The 21,080-nt window shown below is 42.8% G+C and overlaps 1 protein-coding gene across 2 annotated transcripts; it reads left to right on the forward strand.

The window, feature by feature from the left end:
* Positions 1-72: 72 nt before the first annotated feature.
* mix23 (mitochondrial matrix import factor 23) lies at positions 73-20,813 on the forward strand. Of its 2 annotated transcripts, XM_069888444.1 has the most exons (6): positions 182-240; positions 2,598-2,641; positions 4,588-4,713; positions 12,540-12,686; positions 13,854-13,913; positions 18,903-20,813. In XM_069888444.1, exons 2-6 carry the CDS (start codon positions 2,630-2,632, stop codon positions 18,951-18,953), a joined length of 396 nt encoding a protein of 131 aa, XP_069744545.1. In that variant the 5' UTR covers positions 182-240; positions 2,598-2,629; the 3' UTR covers positions 18,954-20,813. The 2 variants fall into 2 exon arrangements, with proteins under 2 accessions (XP_069744544.1, XP_069744545.1); XM_069888443.1 differs by lacking the exon at positions 2,598-2,641 and having other exon boundaries at positions 73-240.
* Positions 20,814-21,080: the final 267 nt, after the last annotated feature.

Raw genomic sequence — 21,080 nt, forward strand, 5'->3', positions numbered from 1 at the left:
CAAATTCCCCCAACCCCGCCCAATCTCCGCATCACAATTATCTCCTAATATAATTTTACGATTGATGTGGAGCTGCCAAAGGGCGATGAGAGACTAAGAATTAATCCCACTCATTATTCATATGGACGGAGAAGGCGCAGGCGAATGAGCGGGACAGCCCGGACATCGGGTCCTCGGGCGGCGGGGAAGATGGTGGCGCCCAGCGCGGGGCCGAACTGCCAGGATTTCTCCGAGTTCCAGGTGGGGGCGACGGGAGGGGAGGGAACCCGGCGGCGGGGGGGGGGGAACCCGGCGGGGGGGGGGGGGAACCCGGCGGGGGGGGGAACCCGGCGGGGGGGGGGAACCCGGCGGGGGGGGGGGGGAAACAGCACGTGCCCTGGGTGGGAATCGTCCTTCAAGGAGTAGTGAGTGAACGTCGGCCCGAGACCGGGGCCTCTTCCCCCCCCAGAGACCGGGGCCTCTTCCCCCCCCAGAGACCGGGGCCTCTTCCCCCCCCAGAGACCGGGGCCTCTTCCCCCCCCAGAGACCGGGGCCTCTTCCCCCCCCAGAGACCGGGGCCTCTTCCCCCCCCAGAGACCGGGGCCTCTTCCCCCCCCAGAGACCGGGGCCTCTTCCCCCCCAGAGACCGGGGCCTCTTCCCCCCCAGAGACCGGGGCCTCTTCCCCCCCAGAGACCGGGGCCTCTTCCCCCCCAGAGACCGGGGCCTCTTCCCCTCCCAGAGACCGGGACCTCCTCCCCTCCCCCCCCCCCTCCCAGAGACCGGGACCTCCTCCCCTCCCCCCCCCCTCCCAGAGACCGGGACCTCCTCCCCTCCCCCCCCCCTCCCAGAGACCGGGACCTCCTCCCCTCCCCCCCCCCTCCCAGAGACCGGGACCTCCTCCCCTCCCCCCCCCCTCCCAGAGACCGGGACCTCCTCCCCTCCCCCCCCCCTCCCAGAGACCGGGACCTCCTCCCCTTCCCCCCCCCCTCCCAGAGACCGGGACCTCCCCCCCCCCCCAGAGACCGGGACCTCCCCCCCCTCCCAGAGACCGGGACCTCCTCCCCTCTGCCCCTCCCAGAGACCGGGACCTCCTCCCCTCTGCCCCTCCTCCTCCCCTCTGCCCCTCCTCCTCCCCTCTGCCCCTCCTCCTCCCCTCTGCCCCTCCCAGAGACCGGGACCTCCTCCCCTCTGCCCCTCCTCCTCCCCTCTGCCCCTCCCAGAGACCTGGACCTCCTCCCCTCTGTCCCTCCCAGAGACCGGGACCTCCTCCCCTCTGCCCCTCCCAGAGACCGGGACCTCCTCCCCCTTCCACCCCCCTCCCCCCCCCCAGAGAACAGGACCTTTCCCCCACCCACCCACCCCCAGACTGGGGCCTCTTCTTCCCCTCCCCCCCCACGGGCCCTTCCCTGAAGAGACAGGAACAGGTACTGAGTTGGGTCAATGACGCTTTGTCCATTTGATAAATTATTAAACACAGAAAGAAAGTTTCAAATGGAGAAAAAAATCGCTGAAAATTTGAAATAAAACCAGAAACCGCTGTGATCTTAGAAAGGCAAGAACTAGAGTAGCGGGTCTCAGCCCTTCCCTTCCACCCACAACCCCTTACTAATCATAGAGAAGGGTGAGAACCACTGCTTCAGACCCAATTGTCACTGAAATATTTTGCTTGAGAAAAATCATCATTTGGTCTTTGTTGCTCCCAACCTTTACCCTGAATGTTATGTGGATTAGAAAAATACGTTGCGGAAATGGAGTAAAGCGTGACCCTGGCCTGCCAAAAGTGGGATCTAAGTATGCCAGATAACAACGTGTGTGCAATAACTCATGTTTATGTCCATGTTTTAAAAATGAATATCAAGTACTTCTACTACCAATGTTGCTCTTACACATCAAGTTAGCTTTTTGCATGCTCTACTGTCCAGTAAAACTCTCTGGGTGTATTTGATTCTTGCAATTAAAAATTACTACTACAAATCAGGTGAAACTGCACTGATCTGTAGCTTTATGGATACATTCTGTCTCTCAGTACAGTGGTATTAAATCAAGAGGAAAAAATCATGGAGTTCACAACATGTACTCTGAACACAGAGCTAAATGTGAGCAAGGCCACGGAGAATGTGCACTGAGAGCAGAAAAGATACCAAATTATGGTCAGATTGTGTAAAATACTAAAATCTGCATTTCCTCCAGTAGGCCATTTCTTTAACATCAGCCATCCATTCAGGTTCAAAGGCAACAGTGTCTTTTGTTTAGTTAAGGCATTTCACAGGAGTATTGACTGGTGTTTGATAATGACCGTCGATAAGTGAGTTAAATGATCTCATGGCCAGTATCTTGTGTGTGAACGAGGTGCCTATCCTCGTTAGGTGGCAACTTAATTTGTAGAGCTCTCACCAGAATAAACACCACAACTGATGAATGAATAAACTTTTCTTAAAAGTATAATGAGAGGAATTTACTTGGTGTGTTCAGGAAGGTTTACTGGCACAATATTTTGAAAGGCCAACTGGAGGAGAGACTATAATTAACCTAGAAATAGGAAATGAACTAGGTCAAGATCGCTCACTGGTTGAACATTTTGGAGAAAGTGATCACAACTCTCTCTCCTTTTCCATAGTGCTAGAGGACAGGAATTTGGGAAAACATTTCATGTGGAGGGTGGTATGTATATTTGTCCTGTGTCTGTGTGTATGTTATGCCTGGTTGTTTTGCACTGAGGACCAGAGAATGATGTTTTGTACTTGAGCAATCAGATGATAAATAAACTTGAAAATGTGATGTGATTAGGCAGGAACTTGGGAGCATAAATTGGATGCAGATGTATTTGAGCAAAAGTAAGGCAAACATGTGGCAAATGTTCAGAGAATATTTGCATGGTGCTCTGCACAGGTGTATTTCATGGACGCAGGTAAGGTGAAAGAACCATGGTTGTACGAGGGATGTATAAAATCTTGTTCAGAAGCGTGGCGCTATTGGAATGCAGGAGGGAATATGACCTGGTTAAAAAGAGCCTTAAACAAAAAGGAATCGAGTTTACTCTCCTTCACCCGGCAACGGTGAAGATAGTAAGGGTGGGAGGGGAAAGAATGTTTTTTAAGGATCCAAGGGAGGGGATGGACTTTGTAAGAACCCTGCCACCACTTTGGGATTAAATGTAAATGAGGTGGAAAGAGGGAATTGGGAAAGATGGACTGTAAATATAGTCGTTGTGAGGAATTCAAGGGGGATGTGTGTTTTCATAATGTTAATGTTTAAAGATGAATGTATAAGAGAAGTAAGAATGAATACGAGCTCAAGGAAAGGGAGGGAGGGAGGTACAAGTGGTAGACGGGTGCATTAGGCACGTCTCACAATGGCGGGGATTGGCACCTATAGCTTGGTTTTTGGTGCCCGGTGGGTAGATAAATTTGGGGGGAGGGATTAGGGTTAGGGTTAGTGTTGGAGCTTTTGGAAAGAATTAAGTGAGACAAGTCACCAGGACCAGACAGATCTTTCCCAAGGCTTCTAAAATGCTGAGCCATTGGTGATGATCTTCATCACTAGGGACAGGATTGGAGGTTTGATAGGACTTTAGTTAGACCCCATTTGGAATATTGCATTCAGTTTTGGCCACCTCACTACAGGAAGGATGTGGATGCTGTCGAGAGAGGGTGCAAAGGAGATTTACAAGAATGTTGCCTGGATTTGGAAAGCATGCCTTAGGACAGGTTGAGTGAACTTGGACATTTTCAACAAAGTATGAGGGGTATAAGAGGTGTATGCAGTGATGAGAGAGGGGCATTGATCGTGCAAATGGCTGGAGGCATTTTCCCATGGCTGAAATAGCTAACACAAGGTGACATAGTTTAGAGGTGCTTGGGAGTAAATACAAGGGAATCTAAGAGAACTTTCTCCACACAGAATTTCTAGGCAATTGTTAGAGTAGGTTGTTAGGTGAGCACAACTCTGGTTGAAGGGCCAGTACTGTGCTGTAGATTTCTATGTTCTTTGCAAAAGTCACTCCAACTGGTCAGTGATGCTTTGTTGCCTCTGCAGAAGTTATCCAATTAGTCCCCCCCCCCCCTCCCAATGCATCATCACCAGGAGCAAAGCACATTTATTCCTGTAAAAATGTCTATTCCATTCTATTTCTTCAATGTGTATTGTTTCGTTACCTGCTGCTGGAAACATTTCTTTCATCAAACATTAGTTCATACTTTTAAAAAATGTTTTCTAAAAGCCTGCTCTAAGAGAATAAAGTCCTATAAATTGGAGGTGGGGGATAAAAGCGGACTCTGGATGTCGTAAGGATGATGGAAGAGATTGTATTGTGTTTGAATTTATAGAAGTCTGTGAAAAATCTAAAATAAAACCTTTTTAAAATTCTGAGCATTTCAGTCTCTTCATAACTCTATCACTTGTCTATGGTGCCTTCCTAATAAACACAGCTCCATAAAGCCTTGGCCTCTCTCCAAGATTATGGAGCCAGTGTTGCAAATGCTCCCATCAGACTGTAGCCCTTTGTATTAGTTAGGCACTGATAAATGTTTTAACTGATGAATCATGACGGTTATTTGTATGTGTATTTGAAACTGTATTTAAACAGTTTTTTTCTGTCCCAAAAATAGGAAGTATTACGGGTGATGCGGCAAATCGATGACAGGATAATCCATGAATTAAATACGAGTCTCCCCACTGCGTCGTTTGCTGGGAAGATTGATGCAAGTGCAAGATGCAAAGAGCTTTACCAATCAGTAAGTCATGCTGAAACCCTGCTTCTTGCCTTTGTTGTGGAGTCCCTTTGTTTCTGCATGATCAGTGTTACAAAGAAGTTAAACAATGTCTTGATCTTAGATAATATCCAGGATGCCCAGCAATGTTTTGATGATTTATTCAGCTTCAAATTGGCAGAATCAGAATGTTCTCACTCAAATCTTCAGCCGTGTTGAAAAAATATCGCCAAGCAGACTGAACTCCCAACTCCCTCCTTGTATCTTCTTACAAAGGCCATTCAGCCCATTGTTTCAAACTGAACATTGTTATTAATCATATTCTCCATCCCTTTTCCCTATAACCTATTCTCTCTCCAGTTCCTTTGTGTGCATTCCTGTTTTTCTGGGTGTTTGGAAGGTAATAACAGGCAGTGTTTTTATGTTACATTATGAAGACCTCGTGGTAATCTTGATCAATTCAAGAGATCAGAGGGTTGGCCAATGAGGAGAATTGGATCATCTAGGACTAATCTTACTGGAATGTAGAAGAATGAGAGGGGATCTTCTAGAAACATATGAAAGTTATGAAAGGAATAGATAAGATAAAGGTAAGTATGTTTACAGGTGAGACAAGAAGTAGGGGGCATGTCCTCAAGGTCCAGGGGAGTAGATTTAGGACAGAGATGCTTTTCCCAGAGGATGGGGAATCTGTGGAATTTGCTGCCCATTGAAGCAGTAAAGGCAACATCAGTAAATATATTTGACAAGGTTGAGTAGATTCTTACATAGTAGGGAATTGAGGGGTATGGGGAACAAACAGGTAGGTGGACATGAGCCTCTCATCAGATCGGCCATGGTCATATTGAAGGGTGGAACAGGTTCGACGGGCCGGATGGCCGACTCCTGCTTTGTTTCTTGTGTCCTAATGGTCAGGGTCATCCTAAGTTTTGAAAATTAATATCAGCTGCATGAAGGAAAGAAGTAGACTGGGACTTTATTAATTGGAGCGTAGAAGGTTGATAGGGGATTTGATAGAGTTATTTAAAATTATAAAGGAAATAGAGTAGATGTGAATAGGCTCTTTCCCCTGAGGGTAGGGGGGATTGGAACAAGGGGTCAAGTTGAGGGTTAGGGGGAAAAACTTTAGGAGTAATATAAGAGGATGCTTCTTCACTTAGTGGAATGACCTTTCAGAAGAGGATGGTCAATTCTGTCATTTAAGAGGAGGTTAGATGAGTATGTGGATGTGAGGGGGTTGGAGGGGGTTATGGATATGGGAGAGGGTAGGTGGAACTAGTGGAGTTTCATGTAAATCAGTGCAGACTAGAAGGGCCAATACGGCCTGTTTCCATACTGTAAATTGTTATATGGTTATATATTCTTCAAAATATCTGGTGGGGGGGAGAGTATGTTGATTGGAGTGGATTTCAGCTTTTGTCTGGAGCTGGTTACGGATAAGTCAGCCAAGAAGGTGATGAGGGCCAAGGTGGCTAAGTCCACCCTGGCCTTTATGAAAGATTTGAATCTCATAGACACTTGGAGAAGGCTGAATCTGAGAGAAAAGGATTATTCCTTTTATTCTAGGCAACATGATTCCTACACTAGAATTGATTTTTTTTTCTGGCATCAGCCCAATTGGAAAGTAGGATATTGGAGACCAAGTACATGGCCCAGCTGCTGTCAGACCATTCACCCCTGACATTGTCCATCATAATTCCAGATAAGCAGGCTATGGCATATAGATGGCACCTGAATCCATTGGTGTTAGGAAAGCTAGAATTTTGTAGCTTTGTCAGAACCCAGATAGAACTGTTCTGTGTGATGAACTGCCCCTCTAGTGATAACAATTTTTTTTTAAATTTGGGACACGTGAAGCCTTACTTAAGGGGTCAGATAATTAGATACATTAAAGGGATAAAAAGGGGATATATGAAGGAAATTAATAATTTTGAATAGGACTTGGCTCAATTGGAAAAAGATTATCAAAGTTCAGGGTCTGGGGAAAAATATAGGGATTTAGTGAATAAAAAGCTCAACTACAATATGTTACAGACATACAAAACAAAGAAGCTGATCTTAAGATTGAGGCAACAGTATGAAGAGCTGGGGAAAAGGGCCCATAAAGTCTTGTCCTGGCAGACTCGAGGAAAATTAATGCAATTCAAATGGAGGAAGGAAAGATTTCATACAAGCCAAAAGAAATAAATGATACATTTAGTAAGTTCTATAAAGAGCTCTATAAATCAGAATCTGGGGGAGACCCCACCAAAATAGATGATTTCTTGCTTTCATTGGAACTACCAAATTTGGATCAGGAGGATCGAGAGGAGTTAGATGCTCCTTTCTCCAGAGAAGAGATCAAATATACTCTGAGCACTCTGCAGATGGGTAAATCATATAGAAAATTCAAAGACCTTTTAATTCCCCTCCTTATGAAGGTGGTGGATCAGGCGATGGAGACACATACCCTCCAAGATTCTCTTTTAACAGCAATCATTACGGTGATCCCGAAAAAAGACAGGGATCCATTGAAAACCCTCCTCCTACAGGCCTTTATCATTATTGAATGTAGATTATAAAATTATAGAAATAAATTAACAAAATATCTTCCAAAATTAACACACCCGGGTCAGGCAGAATTTGTTCAAAAGAGGCAATCAGCCAATAACGTAGCTAAATTTTCAATGTAATATATCTGGCACAGACAGGGGAGGACCTGGGAGTGGCTGTATCCTTGGATGTGAAAAAGGCCTTTGATAGATTGGAGTGGGATTTTTTGTTTAAGACACTGGAGAAATTTGGCCTGTATCAATTGGGTAAGGACATTGTATTATAAACCCCAGGCTGAAATCATCACAAATGGGCAGGGGTCACCAGTGGTCCCACTGAGTAGATCTACTAGGCAGGGCTGCCCACTGTCCCCAGCTCTGTTCATACTAGCTATTGAACCACTGGCAGAAACCATTCAGCAGGATCCAGACATAAAGGGATTCAAGGAGGGCCAGATGGAACACAAAATCAACCAGTTTGTGAAGGATATGTTAGTGCATTTGATGGAACCTGATGGGTCGTTGGCCAGACTGAGCACCATACTGGAGGATTTTGGGAAGGTCTCTAGTGATCATAATTCTGTTAGTTTTAGGGAAGAGCAAGGAGAGGCCTAAAGTTGAGGTTCTGGATTGGAAAAGAGCAAATTTCGAAGGAATAAGAAGGGATTTGGGGAGTATTGAGTGGGACAGGATATTTTCAGGTAAGGATGTTAATGAAAAATGGAGGATATTCAAAAAAGAAATTTTGAGGGTACAGAGTAGTTATGTCCCAGTGTGGATCAAAGGAAAGGCTGGAAGTCATAGGGAGGCTTGGTTTTCGAGGAATATTGGAAATTTGGTTAGGAGAAAAAGGGAGGCGTACAAGAGGTATAAAGAGCAGGGAGCTGAGAAGTTGAAGGAGGACTACAAGTAGAAGGAATCTTAAGAAAGAAATTAGAAAGGCCAAAAAAAGGCATGAAGAGGCTTTGGCTGACAGAGTAAAAATAAATCCAAAGGGTTTCTATAAGTACATTAAAAGTAAAAGATTAGTGAGAGATAAAATTGGATCCCTTGTAGATAGCGAGGGTAGGCTGAGTGAGAAGTCTGAGGAAATGGGGGAAATTTTGAATGATTTCTTTGCCTCGGTATTCACTAGGGAAAAAAATGTTGAACCAGTTGAAGTAAAGAAAAATAATGGGGAGGTCATGAAGCATATAAGGATAACCAAGGAGGTAGTGATGGCTGTGTTGAAAAAGATAAAGGTGGATAAATCTCCCAGACCGGACAAAATATTCCCTAGGACACTCAGGGAGGCTAGTGGACAGTTAGTGGGGCCATTAACAGAGATATTTAGGATGTCACTGGCCACGGGGGTGGTGCCAAAGGATTGGAGGGTGGCGCATGTGGTTCTTCTGTTTAAGAAAGGGTCCAAATGCAAACCTGGGAATTATAGGCCTGTAAGTCTGATGTTGATGGAAGTGTTCTGAGGGATGCTATTTACAAATTTTTGGAGGTACAGGGATTGATAGGGAGTAATTAGCATGGTTTTGTCAGAGGTAGATCATGCTTGACAAACCTGATTGAGTTCTTCGAGGGGGTTACAAAAAAGGTTGATGAAGGGAAAGCTGTGGATGTTGTCTATTTGGACTTTAGTAAAGCTTTTGACAAAGTTCCCCACAGGAGGTTAGGAAAAAAGGTGGAGGCATTAGGTATAAATAAAGAGGTAGTGAAATGGATTCAGCAGTGGTTGGATGGGAGGTGTCAGAGAGTAGTGGTAGAAAATTGTTTGTCCAATTGGAGGCCGGTGACTAGTGGGGTTCCTCAGGGTTCGGTCCTGGGTCCACTATTATTTGTTATATATATTAACGATCTGGATGTAGGGGTGGAGAATTGGATAAGCAAGTTTGCGGATGACACAAAGATTGGTGGTGTTGTGGACAGTGAGGTAGATTACCGTAGATTAAAAGGTGATTTAGGAAGGCTGGAGGTGTGGGCTGAGAAATGGCTGATGGAATTTAATACAGATAAATGTGAGGTGCTACATTTTGGAAAGGCAAATTTAAATAGGTCATATACATTGAATGGTAGACAATTGAGGAGTGCAGAGCAACAAAGGGATTTAGGAATTATGGTAAATAGTACCCTCAAGGCTGATACTCAGGTAGATGGTGTGGTGAAGAAGGTATTTGGAATGTTGGCCTTCATAAATCGGAGTATTGAATTCCAATAGGGAGGTTATGATGAAATTGTACAAGGCATTGGTGAGGCCAAATTTGGAGTACTGTGTACAGTTTTGGTCACCAAATTATAGGAAAGATATAAACAAAATAGAGAGAGTGCAGAGAAGGTTCACGAGAATGTTGACAGGATTTCAGGGTCTGAGTTACAGGGAAAGGTTGTGCAGATTGGGGCTTTTTTCTCTGAAGCGTAGAAGATTGAGAGGGGACTTGATCGAGGTGTTTAAGATTTTAAAAGGGACAGACAGAGTAAATGTGGATAGGCTTTTTCAATTAAGAAAGGGGGAGATTCAAACTAGAGGACATGGTTTAAGATTGAAGGGGGAAAATTATAAGGGGAACATGAGGGGAAATTTCTTTACGCAGAGGGTGGTGGGGATGTGGAATGAGCCTCGACGTGGTCGAGGCGGGATCATTGGTTACATTTAAGGAAAGACTGGATAGTTACATGGATAGGAGAGGACTGGAGGGGCATGGACCGGGTGCTGGTCAGTGGGACTAGGAGGGTGGGGATTTGCTACGGCATGGACTAGTAGGGCCGAACTGGCCTGTTCTGTGCTGTAAGTGGTTATATGGTATAAGGTTAATCTGGATAAAAGCGAAATTGTGCCTTTGTTGAAAGGAGATTATAGACCCCATCAACAGGAAAGCCAATTCATGTGGCTGCAGGAAGGCATTAAATACCTAGGGATAAGTGTGGATAAAGACCTATGCAATATATATAAATTAAATTATCTCCCTTTTCTCTGAAAGATCGAGGAGGACCTGGCCAGATCAAAAACTCTGCCCATATCATTGGTGGGCAGAATTAACTGTGTAAATATTAAGGTGATGCCAAGACTACAATATCTTTTTCAAACGCTGCCCATTTTGTTGCCCCAGTGTTTCTTCAAAATGCTCATTGGATGTGGCAGAAACTTTTTGTGGAATGATGAAGTGTGTCGCGTCTCCATGGAAAAGTTAACATGGGAATATAAAATGGGGGGCTTAAAAAATACCACTGGGTGTCCCAGGCGAGGTTTTTGCCTCATTTTTTTAGGGGGGTCTCCTTCTTGGGCACAAATTGGGTTACATGCAGAGAAGAAAAGATAGCAGGAGAATTTATATACAAATGGGACACCAAATTAGTTTAATGTGCCAGACATGGCAAAGAATAAATCGATGTATTGGATTGAAGGTGGGGTTATCTCCTAAAACGCCCTTGACTCAGAACAATTTAATACCCATGTCCCTGGGCAATTAGATCCTGAACACCTGGTGCTGGAAGGGGATCAGGTGCATCGAGGATTGTTACTGTTACGGGCAGCTCATGTCATTCAAACAGCTGAGGACTAAATACGAGTTATCGAATAGAACATTCTTCTGGTTTCTGCAAACAAGATCTTTCCTAAGGGACAAACTGGGACCAACAATGACTCTGCCCGACTGTAGTGACATGGAGACTCTAATTCGAAAGGGGATTGTGTGTAAATTTATCTCTAGGATGTATTCCATAATCCAGAGTGAGGGTCCAAAACCGGGCTTATATCGGTCAAGGGAAAGATGGGAGTCGGACTTGGGCATAACAATCAATGAACGGCGGTGGGAGGTCCAATATAATTTCCTGCATCAATTATACCTCACACCGATAAAATTACGCAAGTCAAAGCCAGAGATTTTGGAAATGTGGTTTAGGTTGGTGTGGAGATTGAAACCTTTGTCCACTCTACCTGGCAGTGTACAAGGGTGAGATCCTTCTGGGAGGATCTGGTGGGGCGGGGGGGGGAATTACGAAGGTGGCTTTTCCACAGGATCCGGAGTTGTACCTTCCGGGGAACATTATGGACGTGAATTTTAAACTGTCCAAGTACCAAATTCAGTTTGTGTAGGTTGCCTTGTCAGTAGCCAGGAAGTGTATAGCGTTTACATGGAAGTCTGACTACATGATGGAAAACGGAAATACAGGGTTGGATTCCCCCGGAGAAAATCACCGACAGTTTACAGAATAGATAGGACACATTCGTTGAAGTGTGGCAACCGTATCTGAGGCACATAGTGGCACAGATATAATTCATAACCCTCTCCCCCCCCCACCCCAAATAAGAGAAAAGAAACAATCCATCCCAACAGGTGAAGGATTAAAAGTATGAAGAGGAATGTGGTGCAGACGACGTGTTTTTGCCCCGACTGTTTTTTATTTAATATCCGAGATCCTTCAGCCTTGAGGAAGATCGTTGTCTTTGTCAGTATTGAGATGATTTTTGTATGACTGTAGTTTTATATTTTGGTATTTGTCTAATTTAAGGGATATGGAGGGGAGGGTGTAAGGAGGGGAAATAAGGGCTCTATAAATCATATTACATAGAAAGAGAATGTAATATTTATTGGATTTATGAGTCTTTGGAAAATCAAAAATAAAATATTCAAAAAAAGTTTTAAAAGACTGAAGTGATGGACATTCACTTACACTTGCCCTGGGTACAATCAAGAAGGAGCTACTTCAGGACAAAGAAATGGTTGTATTTTCACGGCCTTTTTGCAGCATCTCACAATCCCACAAAAGATAAATTTGTCAATAAATGTCGGCAAACCTGGCCAGGGCTGTCGTCAGACCAGGAGTTGAATCTCATTGAATCTGGTGCAGAAATAGTGAAGACAATTTGTCCAGCAACCCTATTAATACAAGATTCACACAAAAGCTCATCTAAACGGAATTTTAAAATTTACAACACATAATAGTGTCGAATGCACAAAATTTGTTTTAAAACCAAGTTTTAATTTCAAAAATTCTTTTGTTTTTATTCTGCATTTTCATGTTTACATATTTTTAAATGGTAAAATTAAGTTGCAACTCAGAGAAACATAAAAAATGCAGATGCAATTTTAAGTGAACGATGAACTGCCGGAGGAAGAGTCAAGCAGCGTCTGTGGGTAGAAATGGTCAGTCATTTCTGCACATGGAATCTGCCTAACCCGCTGTGTTTCGACAGCAGCTCACAAGTTGCAACTCAGACCATTTTCTGTCATTTTATATTGACTTCATTAATGCAACGATAAAGAGATTTTTATACTTCAAAACTTGTAAACTTTATGGACCTATCTTTCTCTTTTGTTTTTTTTTAAGCTAAAGGAAGCTCATGCTGGTAGGGAAAAGGCCATAAAGACCTGCATAAGCCAGTCGTCCAGTATGGTGAACAAGTTTCGAGAAGAGAGAAATAAAGACAAGGATAATTTAACACTAATAAAACAACTTCGAAAAGAACAAACTAACGTAAGCCATTCATACGCACTCCAGGAAGTTTTTCTCTTAGAAAATGTTATCTGTAAATACTGTTTCTGTATTAATGTGCTATGGTTAACACAAGCTCAAAAGGTGCAGCAGAATTCTATTTTGTGGCAGAGGTATAACTGGAGTTTTTATTTCAGTGGTGATAGGCATTTGCACTTAATGACAATGCTCTGCTGCTCAAGTCTTACCAAAAAAGTAGTTTAACGATTATATAGTTGAATTCATAATATTTGTAATTATTCTCCGTAAAGGAACTTGAGATTTTTTTTAAAATTTTAAAAGTTGTCCCTTGTAGATCAATGGAGCGGTTTCACAAAGGTTCTGCTGCTTGATGTTTGAAAGCAAGTTGAAGCTGGTGTGTAATTAAGCGACTGCTCATCTTAAATATTCCCTCTATCATTACAGATAAGATAGTCTTCAAAACTTTTCTTTAAGGCTCAGATGGATGACTTGAAAAGGTGGTCACAAGTTCAAATTTTGCAATGTTTGTTTACTGAAAAATGCACTGCTTTTGTATTCTAAATCAAAGTTTAATTCTATTTTGCAGTAATTACTCATGATAAATCCAGAGGACTTTACAATTCCAACCTATTTAACAAGTTAAAGGGAATGGTTTGGCTGAAGTGTGGAAACAGATGCTAGATGAGTGCAGTATGTGCAAGACAATCCATCCTTTCAAAGTCCATATTTAGCTCAGAATTGTATTCCTGAGTTTGATTAACCGGAGGTGTGAACCCAGACCCCTGCAGATTGAAACACAGTACTGATATGGATGTAATATTTGAGAATACCTTCTATTCATCGTCACTGGAAGTATGGAATGCATTGTCCGTTGGATGTATCTTTGAGGACCTGGTAGAGGAGAGGTTTTAAAATTTAAATTTAGACGTAGTCTGGTAACAGGCCCCTTTGGCCCTCAAGCCCGTGCCGCTCAATTGACCAACATTACCCCTGGAACAACATCAGTAGGTCTTAATTGTTGACTCTGAGCTGCAATGGGATAGAGGGAAGGGGTTCTGGGAAAAGTTCAACTACATGTTTATAGGTTAATGTGCTTTATCAGAAAGTGAAATTTGACATAATCTGCATCTCAATTGTCGTTGTATTGTCAAATATTATTAATTATAAAGATTGTTTTCTTTGTTTCAGTTGAAACTAATGCAGTCTGAATTAAATGTTGAAGAGGTTATCAACGACAGAAGTTGGAAGGTAGAAACTTTTTCCTTTTATTAATTCATTAGAAAATCAGAAGCTTGCACAAATATGGAAACTAATTTGCATCCAAAACATGTATACTGATTAAACATGATCCATTTTGGTTGGTGAGATTAGACATTATATTTCTAGTTCAACATATTGTGATTCATACTTTCACTACACTCCCAAAAAGATTCAAAAATGATTATTTCAGCCAAATCTACAAATGTTTTGTCATTGATAGCTGTCTCGTGTACCTTAACCTTAGTTAGTTGTTAGTCATCTCATAAGACAGGACACCTTATCTGGTAATCTATTGAACAAGATGTTTTAAAAATGGTTTCTGGATTTAGATTACTTTGCCGGTCCTTGAGGCTCACCACTCGACAGAGACCTCCAGTCTGAGAAGCAACCATCACTACCACTCTGTTTTCTTCCACCAAGCTAATTTTGAATCCAGTTTTCAACCTCTCTATGCATACCTAATGTCCTAACCTTCCGAACCAACCTCTCAAAAGTCAAAGGTCTTACTAAAATTCATAAAGACAACATCCATAGCCTTTCCTTCATCAAAGTTCTTGGTAACTTCCTTAAAAAAAGTCTACAAGATTTGTTAAACACGACCTACTACACACATATCCATGCTGGCTGTCCTTAATCAGCTGATGATGGTCCAAATAACTATATATCCCAGTGGTTCTCAATCTTTTACTTTCCACTCACATACCTCTTAAGGTGCTTAAGGTGGGATGTGGATGGGAAGAAAAAGTTTGAAAACCACTGTGTTAATCGCACCTCATTGACTCGTTATGTGCCCAGTTTCATCACTCCAAAGGAAATGGACCAGTGACAATTTTTCTCAAGCAAAATATTTCAGTAACAATTGGGCCAACAGCAGTGATTCTCAACCTTCCCTTCCCACTCACATACACCTTAAGCAATCCCTTACCAATGACAGAGCACCGATCACATAGGGATTACTTAAAATGGGACGTAAGTGGAAAAAGGTTGAGAACCACTGATGTATCAAATCTTTCAAATAATTTACTTTCTACTGACGTCAGGTTCACTGGCCTATAATTGCCTGGTTTACTCTTGGAGACTTTCTTAAACAGTGGGACATGAGCCACCCTTCAATCCTCTGGCCCCTCTCCCGTGACTAAGGCCATTTTGAATATATCCACTAGGGCTCCTACAATTTCAGCACTTGTCTCCCTCAAGGTGTGGGAGAATACCAGGGGATTTGTCCACCTTTATTCGCCATAAGCAGCAAGCCCCTCCTCCTCCTCCATAAACTCCATATGTTCCATGACACTTCTATTCGTTTCCATTCCATCCTTATTCATGATGCCAGTTTCCTGCATAAATACTGATGCAAAAAAAATTGTTCAAGACCACCCCCATTTCACAAGACTCCACACATCATTGACCCTCTGATTTTCTAGGGGTCCAATTTTGTCCCTTACTATCCTTTTACTTTTAATATACTTGCAGAAACCCTTTGGATTTTCCTGATCTGCCAAAGCACCTATGTCTTTTTTTACTTTCCTAATTTCTTTCTTAAGCATTCCCTTACATTTTCTATACTCTGTTGTCTATACCGCATATATAGCCTCCTCCTTTTGTTAACCAGCTTTCCAATATCCCTTGAAAACTAAGGTTCCCTATGTCTTAACTTTGTCCTTATTCCTGGTAGAAACAAACACTCTCCAAATTTCATCCTTGAAGGCCTTCTCCCTGCTTGATGCATCCTTGCTAGAAAATATCTTATTCCAATTGACTCTTCCAAGATCCTTCCTCAGAATTGGCCATTCTCCCATTCAGAACCTCAACTCGGTTCTCACTTCAGCAGGCATCTATGCTAAAATCAAAATATCAGCTTGAGGACTAGACCTATCCTTCTCCAAAATTAACTTCAAACTTCATTCGACCCAAAATGCTCACCTACAGACTTCTGCCACCTGACCTGTCTGGTTCCCTACAAGATCAACTTTTGCATCTTCTCTTGTTGGTCCCTCTACCTATTGACAAACTCCAACCCATTCAGTCCTTTTACTATACAAGAGTCCCAGTCTGTGTGTGGAAAGTTAAAATCTCCTCTATCACAACTTTGTTTCTTACACTGCTCTGCCATCCCCCTACAAATTTTCTGCTCCAATTCTTTCGGGCTATTGGGTGGCCTGTAATACTGCCCTATTAGTGAGCTCATGCCCATCCTGTTCCTCAGCTCCACCCACATGGCCTCTGTAGGCCATGCTGTCTATGCACAGCTGTGATATTTTCCCTGACTAGTAATCCCACTCCTCCTTCTCCTTTCCTCCCTTGCACTCTATCTCATCTGAAACAAAGAAACCTTGGAACATTAAGCTGCCAATTCTGCCCCTCCTGCAACCAAAGTTAACTTTTTTTTTAATTATAATGAAGCTTGTGGGTGTATGGAATAGGCTGCCAGAGGAGGTGGTTGAGGCAGGCACGATTGCAACATTTAAGAAAAAAAATGGACAGATACATGAAGTTGTTAGGTTCAAAGAGATATAGGTCAAAGACAGGTAGATGGGATTAGTGTGGGCAAAGTGAGTTGAAAGGCTGGTTTTCCCACTGTACAATTCTGTTTGGGTGTTGATCAAAGATTTGGAAGAAAGTAGCCAAATCCTGCTGATTTATCAATTCATGCATTTTGGAGCAGTTGAACCTTGTGTGGTCTTTTTGGGGCAGTTGAATCTTGGTTGCCTTTTTGGAGCAGTTGAACCTTGTGTGGCAATTTTGGAGCAGTTGAACCATGTGTGGCAATTTTGGAGCAGATGAACCTTGTGTGGCAATTTTGAAGCAGATGAACCTTGTGTGGCCTTTTTGGGGCGGTTGAACATGGTGTGGTCTTTTTGGAGCAGTTGAGCCTTGTGTGGCCTTTTTGGGGCAGTTGAACCTTGTGTGGCCTTTTTGAGGCAGTTGAACATGGTGTGGTCTTTTTGGGGCAGTTGAACCTTGTGTGGCCTTTTTGGGGCAGTTGAACCTTGTGTGGCCTTTTTGGGGCAGTTGAACCTTGTGTGGCCCTTTTGGGGCAGTTGAACATGGTGTGGTCTTTTTGGAGCAGTTGAACCTTGTGTGGCCTTTTTGGGGCAGTTGAACATGGTGTGGTCTTTTTGGGGCAGTTGAACCTTGTGTGGCGATTTTGGAGCAGATGAACCTTGTGTGGCCTTTTTGGGGCAGGTGAACCTTGTGTGGCCTTTTTGGGGCAGGTGAACCTTGTGTGGCCTTTTTGGGGCAGGTGAACCTTGTGTGGCCTTTTTGGGGCAGTTGAACCTTGTGTGGCCTTTTTGAGGCAGTTGAACATGGTGTGGTCTTTTTGGGGCAGTTGAACCTTGTGTGGCCTTTTTGGGGCAGTTGAACCTTGTGTGGCCTTTTTGAGGCAGTTGAACATGGTGTGGTCTTTTTGGGGCAGTTGAACCTTGTGTGGCCTTTTTGGGGAAGTTGAACCTTGTGCGGCCTTTTTGGGGCAGTTGAACCTTGTGCGGCCTTTTTGGGGCAGTTGAACCTTGTGTGGCCTTTTTGGGGCAGTTGAACCTTGTGTGGCCTTTTTGGGGCAGTTGAACCTTGTGTGGCCTTTTTGGGGCAGTTGAACCTTGTGTGGCCTTTTTGAGGCAGTTGAACATGGTGTGGTCTTTTTGGGGCAGTTGAACCTTGTGTGGCCTTTTTGGGGCAGTTGAACCTTGTGTGGCCTTTTTGGGGCAGTTGAACCTTGTGTGGCCTTTTTGGGGCAGTTGAACCTTGTGTGGCCCTTTTGGGGCAGTTGAACATGGTGTGGTCTTTTTGGAGCAGTTGAACCTTGTGTGGCCTTTTTGGGGCAGTTGAACATGGTGTGGTCTTTTTGGGGCAGTTGAACCTTGTGTGGCGATTTTGGAGCAGATGAACCTTGTGTGGCCTTTTTGGGGCAGGTGAACCTTGTGTGGCCTTTTTGGGGCAGGTGAACCTTGTGTGGCCTTTTTGGGGCAGGTGAACCTTGTGTGGCCTTTTTGGGGCAGGTGAACCTTGTGTGGCCTTTTTGGGGCAGGTGAACCTTGTGTGGCCTTTTTGGGGCAGGTGAACCTTGTGTGGCCTTTTTGGGGCAGTTGAACCTTGTGTGGCCTTTTTGGGGCAGGTGAACCTTGTGTGGCCTTTTTGGGGCAGGTGAACCTTGTGTGGCCTTTTTGGGGCAGGTGAACCTTGTGTGGCCTTTTTGGGGCAGGTGAACCTTGTGTGGCCTTTTTGGGGCAGGTGAACCTTGTGTGGCCTTTTTGGGGCAGGTGAACCTTGTGTGGCCTTTTTGGGGCAGGTGAACCTTGTGTGGCCTTTTTGGGGCAGGTGAACCTTGTGTGGCCTTTTTGGGGCAGGTGAACCTTGTGTGGCCTTTTTGGGACAGATGAACCCTGTGTGGCCTTTTTGGAGCAGATGAACCCTGTGTGGCCTTTTTGGAGCAGATGAACCCTGTGTGGCCTGTTTGGAGCAGTTGAACCCTGTGTGGCCTTTTTGGAGCAGTTGAGCCTTGTGTGGCCTTTTTGGGGCAGTTGAACCTTGTGTGGCCTTTTTGGGGCAGTTGAACCTTGTGTGGCCTTTTTGGGGCAGTTGAACCTTGTGTGGCCTTTTTGGGGCAGTTGAACCTTGTGTGGCCTTTGACAAGCATGATGATCTTGCTTTCTCAACTACAATCCCAGTCACCATACTGTCTTCCCTTTGATGTTGGGGGGCTGCTGTTGACAAATCGTACTGAGATAACTTGGCCAATTTTTCATTACTCAAGTCCAATCCAGTTTTAGTCCATAATCTACCCCCAAAAATTGCATTCTTCTGTTTGGGAGGCAAACATGTTTCATCATGTATAGACAATGTTAAAGAAATATAAGCCTGGACTGCATTGCTCAGTCTTCTTTGGCATATTGTGCAATCTGCAATTTAAAACTAGAATCTAAAGATTTAAGCACATTAGAATGTTTAGATTTGAATTTTTTCACTTTAAACTTTACAAAGGTCTTCAAGGAGCGGTGCAGAATTCATTACAAGCCTTCATATAACCTGTGACCCTGAAGCATTGAAGACAGACCAGACTCTGCCTAGCTGTGGCTAGAAAAGAATGAATCAAATGGAAGTTATAGTTCAGGTTATAGCAGAGTGGACCATTACCGGGACTTCTTATAGGTAAAAGCCAAGAGTTTTATTATGATGGGCATTTTATCACTGAACAATCTGGGTAAATGATTCTCACTAGTTTGTTATGCTGGAAGCTCTTAAATCATTTTTCAAAGTTTTTTTTTAAATGGTGCATAACGGATCAGCGCTGCTGTTGCTAAGGAATATTACCTGGAAAGGTCTGTGTTTATTATTTAAATGATTGTTTTCCCCTTTGTCCTGTTCATAATTATTGGACAATATTGGCAAACCAGCAATTTTTTCAAGGTTATTATAAATTACTTAAAAAAAACAATTTGGTATAAAGTGGTATTTTTAAAATAATTGTCTTTGAGTCAGATTGCCATTAATAATTAGGAATAGAATTTACTGTGCCAGAATTCACAGTACTTTAATAATGAGGCAAAATGTTGATTCACCTCCAGTGTCATTTCGTTAGGTAAGTGCACAGATTAAAGTACTGTACATAATTTTCAGGTAATTTCTAAAACCCAAATTTCAATATTGGATTCTGACCAACCCTTTGCACCTGTGGCATTCAGGCAAGAAATCAAGTGCAAGAAATCAAGTTCCATAACAAATGTAAATACATTTTAACTATAAAGTTTGTTACCTTGGAACCCTTTGGTCAAGCAAGTTGAGGATTAGAGTTTATTTTACATATTCTGTGTACGTTGAAACTTTTTAAAAATTGGATTTAGGCCATGTACTATAAATTAAAAACAAAAGTTACTTACATTTCCATGCAAGGTAGAGGGTATGTCACCCTATAACACCTAACTTTATTTCTACCAACATTTTAGTTTTCTTGCAAGACTGAAGATGTATTTGGATCTTGACGTGTCAGCATTTAATTAATTGCCAAGGTACCATCACTTTCTGTGACCTCATGTATTAAAGTATGTTTGCCCTTTCAGTTATTCCTGGCTTCTACCTTTTGTGTCCATGATTATGACGTGGTTAATTATTTATATTGTAATTGTAGTCTTTCTCCACAAAAGGGAAACACGACCTGGAAGTGAGGATAAAATAATTCTTTCAATTTTTTTCTGCACTCTTGTACCAAGTTGCCCAAAAAGCTGCACCCAATGAGGATTTGCCCTGTGCAACATTCATAAATAGGCCAAAACTACAAGTATTCTGGGTAAAATAACATTGAGTCGGTTTATATCTTCAATGTTCATCTGTAAAGTGATTTACTGGTATAAAAGTATCAAGAATTTAATATTTTTATAAAACTTGAACAATACATTTGAAAGTTTTTGTCTATTCATGTGTTAAAAGTTGTTCAGTTCTGTGCGAGTTTGTCTCAAAAGAAACCAGTAAAATAATGTTTTCTTTCTAGAGAATATACAATTTTCATGAAAATCCACTGGTGCTTTTAAGCTTGTACAAGCACAGATAGAATGTGAAATGTATTCTCCTCCCCCCCACCACCACACCAAGAGATGGACCTCCTTCATTAAACTACACACTGAAAGAATGTAAAATGTGTATGTATATATAAAACACAGTTTAATATTGTCAGGGTCGCTATGAAAGTTTGCATTCTTAAGATCGATCACATCAAAATCCTCGCAGTTTCTTGGAGATATTATTCAAGCATTTTAATTGTGTCTGGTGTTTAAACATTTCTGGATGTTCAGAACAGCCCAAAGGTGCAGTTTATTTTAGTGATGCCAAATCCACTTGAAACCAAGTCCATATAATTATCATATCTACAAGACCCTAAACCTAGTAGTTATTTGTTTTCACACCACAGGAATTTGGAATCACTGGGAAATGCCAGCTTACTATTAAAATTTGGAATGTAGTGAAAACAAGTGAAGCAACATTCAAAAATGATAAGTATCAGTCCCTTTAGTATGTAGCAAGGACCAATTGGTCAAGGTGTAGAATCTATTTTTTTCTTCCCCTCGCCAACACAGGCAGAGATGACTTTGTTTCAAGTGAATGATCACAACTCCAAAACCTATTGCTTTCTCTAATGCACTGATTTAGTGATTATAATCCCTGTTC

This window comes from Narcine bancroftii, chromosome 7 (genome assembly GCF_036971445.1).
Source record: "Narcine bancroftii isolate sNarBan1 chromosome 7, sNarBan1.hap1, whole genome shotgun sequence".
NCBI classification, from domain to species: Eukaryota; Metazoa; Chordata; class Chondrichthyes; order Torpediniformes; family Narcinidae; genus Narcine; species Narcine bancroftii.